The 4750-nt window shown below is 38.4% G+C and overlaps 1 protein-coding gene across 1 annotated transcript; it reads right to left on the bottom strand.

Moving 5' to 3' along the window:
* On the bottom strand, positions 1-2130 carry LOC113346984 (pentatricopeptide repeat-containing protein At3g06430, chloroplastic-like). The gene is made up of 2 exons (XM_026590554.1): positions 1587-2130; positions 1-1456 (listed from the first exon to the last, which is right to left on the bottom strand). The coding sequence occupies exons 1-2, from the start codon at positions 2121-2123 to the stop codon at positions 347-349; spliced, it is 1647 nt and encodes a 548-aa protein (XP_026446339.1). The 5' UTR covers positions 2124-2130; the 3' UTR covers positions 1-346.
* Between the last annotated feature and the right edge of the window lie 2620 nt (positions 2131-4750).

Below are 4750 nucleotides of genomic sequence, written 5' to 3'. Positions count from 1 at the left end.
TATCCAACATTAAAAGATACTTAAAAGGAAATCAATATACAACGAGTTGCACAAAAGCAGTTTGGACCTTTATATTAAGTACTTTGGAACAGTTGTGTGGATACAGAGTTAGTCAACACTACTTTACACAGACATTACCAGAAGATGGACAAAAAGGGTGTACATAACGTTATTCATCCTCCAAAGCAGTGGCAGATTACTTGACCATAATGCAATGCGGAAGAAGAAATCCAGTATCGCAGCGCTCCAAAAAGGTGATTATTTCTTCTAAGGGAATAAATAAAACCAATAACTTATTATTCTTCATCCGTAGGAAGCCTTCGACTAAAACTACCTTTTAATGATCTCACTCGCTTTCTGAACCACTAATCAGCACATTCGATTTTTCCTGCTCCAAATCATAGATCTTGTCAGTCATACCTTCTTTCTTGTATGCCTCTACCATGATATCAAAAGTTGCAGAATTTGCTGGGCATTGCTTATCCTTCATTCTTTGATAAACTCTCTCCATCTCCATCAGATCATCAGCCTTGGCACAAGCGGAGATCACTGCATTAAAAAACGACGTATTTGATGGTATTTCCAACTTCTCAGCCAATTGAATGCTGCTCACCACCTTGTGAAAAAGACCAGCATTAGCATAACCCCTAATAAGACAGCAGAAGGTCTTGGTATCAGCTTTCATCCTCTCTGCACGCATCTGATCAAAAGTGTACTCCATATTTTGAGCATCTCCAGCATCTGCGAATGCCTCAATCACGTTATTATAAGTTGATGTAGTCCAGGGAAAAGATAGCCTGCGCATGTACTCCATTACCGAAGACATCTTATCATACATCTGTTTTTTCCCATATGCACCAATAAGAATATTAAAAGTACGGGTTTCAGGCTCAATGCCGAAATTACGGAACTTTTCATACCAACTCTCCATCATCTCAATCTGTCCCTTGTTCCCAAATAAGCTGATAACAGTGTTCATTGTCCATACATCTGGTATACATTCCGTGCTCTCCAACATCCCCGAAAGTACTTTTTCCATTTCATCAAACATGCCCGCCTTCCCGTACCCACTCAAAACAATATTCTGAGTAACTGTATTTGGAGTAATCAACCGTTCAGCCATTTCCTCGTATAATCTATCAACTAATTCAAATCGAGATGCGTCAATACAAGCCTTTATAAGAGTACTATAAGTATAAACATCTGGCTGACAAAGAGGAAGCCCCTTCATTTCTTCGAGAACTGCGAACGCTTTCTCAAGCAAATTGCTCCTACTGTAAGCTGTAAGCAATGCTGTGTATAACTCTGCTGTAGGATCCAATCCCTCCTCGAGCATTTCATCAAACAGCTTTTGCGCTCGACTGGGTTGCCCAGATTTACCAAGGAGAACTAATAATTTCATGTATGTCCCTTCTTTAGGATGATAAAATGGTTGTTCTTTCAGCATCTCAAACACCTATACAGAATTAAAGAACCCCATTTAATCTCAATTCAAAATTCAAACATAATAACTAACATGGGCTCATTGTTTCCTCATTTTCTACCAAATTTTCTTTAAAACCATCAAATTAAGCCAGAAATGTTACCTGTAAAGCTTCATCCCATAGTTTCTTGTGCATTCTATCAGCTAAAGATTCAGTAACAGTGTTAACCCAGGCTTTAGCATTATTCCTATTATCAATTTTCTTCTTCAAATTCTTTAATGGAGTTCTATTACTAGACCTCACAAACTGAGCTTCAGATATTCCCTGAAACTCTCCTTCTTTCCAATGTCGTTTCTTCTCAGTCCCTTGATTTTGGTTACGTTTTGAAGGTCTCGGTGAAGAAGGAGAAGATCTAGAAGAATATGAAGAAGAGTTCTTTTGAGCTAAATATTCAGGAAATTCTCCTTCTTTCCAGTGGCGTTTCTTTGCAGGAGGAGAATGATGTTCTTCTTTTTTAGGTCTTGTTGTTCCTCCTCTTTGAGCATGAACTGAAGGTGATGAAGAGAGTCTGCAATGGAAAACCTTAGAGAAAGAAAGGGTTTTATCGTGTATGGATTTAGGGTTCAGGGTTTTAGTTTTGGGAGTTAGAGGAGAAGAAAAATGAGAAGAGGAAGAGAAAGAAAGAGATAACGACGCCATTGTTGGGTACTCCCCGGAACAAAGGAGTGAAGTTATAAAAATGGAAAGTTTAATCTAGGGCTGCACAAGACCCGCCCACCAAACCCAAACCCGCCCGTACCCGCTAAATCCGTGGTTTTTTAGTTCATACCCGCCCGTTATGGGTGCAGGGTTGGTTATGAAAAAAACCCGTTGTCTGTGGGTGTGAGGTTGGTTTAAGCTACTACCCGCCCATACCCGCCCAAAAAACCCGCAGATTTTATACCATTAGATAAAACTAATCCTACCCGTCCATTATGAAATCCTAATACTAGTAGATAGGATAAATGATAACCCTCATTCACTTTCTAAACTCTTGTCTATGTTCAGCCTCTCCTCTTCTTCCTCCTCAGTTCTTCTTCTTCACCTACGAACGACAATTACCAGAAATCTTCACCGGAAATCAACAACAACAACTTCGAATCTTCACCAGAAATCGACAACAATCGAAAAATCAACAGATTCAACACTTAATCTTCATCTGTGAACTTAAGTAAAACATGTGTGTGTGTGAATGAGTATTGAATTATAAAGCGGGTCTAAGCGGGTTTAAACCCATACCCACCCAACCCGCAGCGGGCGGGTAACAAAACCCGCCCGCTGTTTGCGGGTGCGTGGTTGGTTTTGAAAAAAAATCGCAATCTGTGGGTGCGAGGTTGGTTTGATCTTATACGCACCCATGTGCAGCCCTAGTTTAATCAGTGATATATCCCTTTGAATTCACTTGTTTACCCCTAGTATTTTTTATTTCTAACCAATAGCAAAAAATAGGTTGTTTGTGCATAAACTCACAACTAATACCTGAACCATTGAAGAAATTCCTCAAACCAGGCTTATCCTTTATTTTAGTAACCTGTTACAGGGGTGGAATTATTTATTAGAGGGGCGGCAGTGTGATAGCAATGTCCTTCTAGTTAGTTAGGGGATGTCCAAAAGAAGTTGTATATTGACCAGATTATCTTTTTTTCTTTAAATAGACTAATTTGTCCCTCCTTTTTAAATTAAAAAGACAAAATTATCCTCCATCATATTTAAACATGATTATAAATGAGTAGAGAGCAGCTTTTTTTCTTTCATCTTCTCTACTCCTCCATTGTAACCGTAAGCACCACCTTCACCATTAAACTTGATTGATTTTTTTCGATTAAGCGGCGATTCCCAACATTACTAATCGTTGATTGAAGTATATAATAGAGAATGACGAAGATTCAACGGCTTCAAATCAACAAAATCCTTCAACCGGTGAAGAACCCCAATTCCAAACTCCTCAAGTTGAGAAATCAGGATTAATGACTTATATGAGGTATGTAATCAAAAACCCATTTATTATTTTGTGTATTATGTTCAATTTAAGTGTATTCTATATAAAAAATTAGGGTTTTAGGTTCAAAATTAGAATTTGAATTCTGGAAATGAGGTTTCTACGGTTGGTATTGTTTTAATTACCAACCGTATCTGAACTGTTTGATGCATATACGGTTTGTAACAATTGAAATCATCAAAAATAACGAAACGTATGTTCTAGGGTTTGAGTTTTTTGTGCAGATACGGTTGGTACGGGACACCCTATTACGAACCGTATTCCTTCCTGCATGTTAATTTTTTTCTAGTCGGTTCGTAACTGTGAGTTCGTAACCAACCGTATGTGTTATACGGTACGTAATGTTTGTTGATTATCAACCGTACTTTTGAGTTGTGTGACGTATAAAATTTCATTCTACGGTACAAGAAATTATGAACCGTACAATAGTTAAGGCACGTAAGTATCATTAGTCTCCAACCGTATGTCGTCCTGATGCTCAAACCAATTTCAAGTTGTTATATGGTTGGAGACGAAACCAAAGTTACCAACCGTTTATTTTACACGGTTTGTAACTTTGAACAATTATGAACCGTATCTTTTATACGATTGTTCTGGACATCTCATTACCAACCGTATGTTTTGTGTTTCAATATATTTTGAGTTTCTTTGTTTGTATCTTGTTTGTTCAACCTTTAATAAATCATACAAATGTAATGCTTGTGTAGGAATCCTGATAGGGTTAAGAATAAGAGAGGGAATAACTTAACTCCGATCGATCATACACCCACCCCTCGCGGTGACAAGCATTTAGGGGTAGATCATAGAGGTGACCATGTGAAGAATAAGAATCAGTTTGAGATTAGGTTAAGAGAACCATCTGTAAGTAACTCTGGGGTTGAATTAAAAGGAGGTGACCATAATGATCAACAAATTGAAGAAGAGGAAGTAATTCCTCATGAATCCAGTGAAGAGTAGGAACAAGAAGGAAATAATGAAAATGAGGGAGAGGAAGAAAGTGATGAAGATGAGGAAGAGGAAGAAAATGATGAAGAGGGAGTACAAAGCAAGTGATGAAGAGGGAGTGCAAAACTTGAAATGTAATTCCTCTTAGCCACGAATTGTCTAACCATTTGGCGGAAATACGCATCCATGGTTTCGAATACCGTAACTAACCCACTATTACTACTACGAAGTTTCTTCTTCAACCGATGGTGAGATGACTCCGCCGTGCTTGTAGCTTGGTTGTAAAAGTGCCTATATTGGTTAGTGAACGCCGCTACAAACTTCTCTTTGTGCGGATCCAACC

Source organism: Papaver somniferum, chromosome 2, assembly GCF_003573695.1.
Source record: "Papaver somniferum cultivar HN1 chromosome 2, ASM357369v1, whole genome shotgun sequence".
Lineage (NCBI taxonomy): Eukaryota > Viridiplantae > Streptophyta > Magnoliopsida > Ranunculales > Papaveraceae > Papaver > Papaver somniferum.
This window is presented reverse-complemented; position numbering and strand designations above follow the sequence as displayed.

Bases quoted from the DNA above. Each gene is read 5' to 3' on its own strand.
- LOC113346984 (XM_026590554.1), bottom strand. From the start codon at position 2,123: ATGGCGTCGTTATCTCTTTCTTTCTCTTCCTCTTCTCATTTTTCTTCT. The intron at 1,457-1,586 runs GTAACATTTCTG...AATTCTGTATAG, and splicing joins TATGGGATGAAGCTTTACAG to GTGTTTGAGATGCTGAAAGA.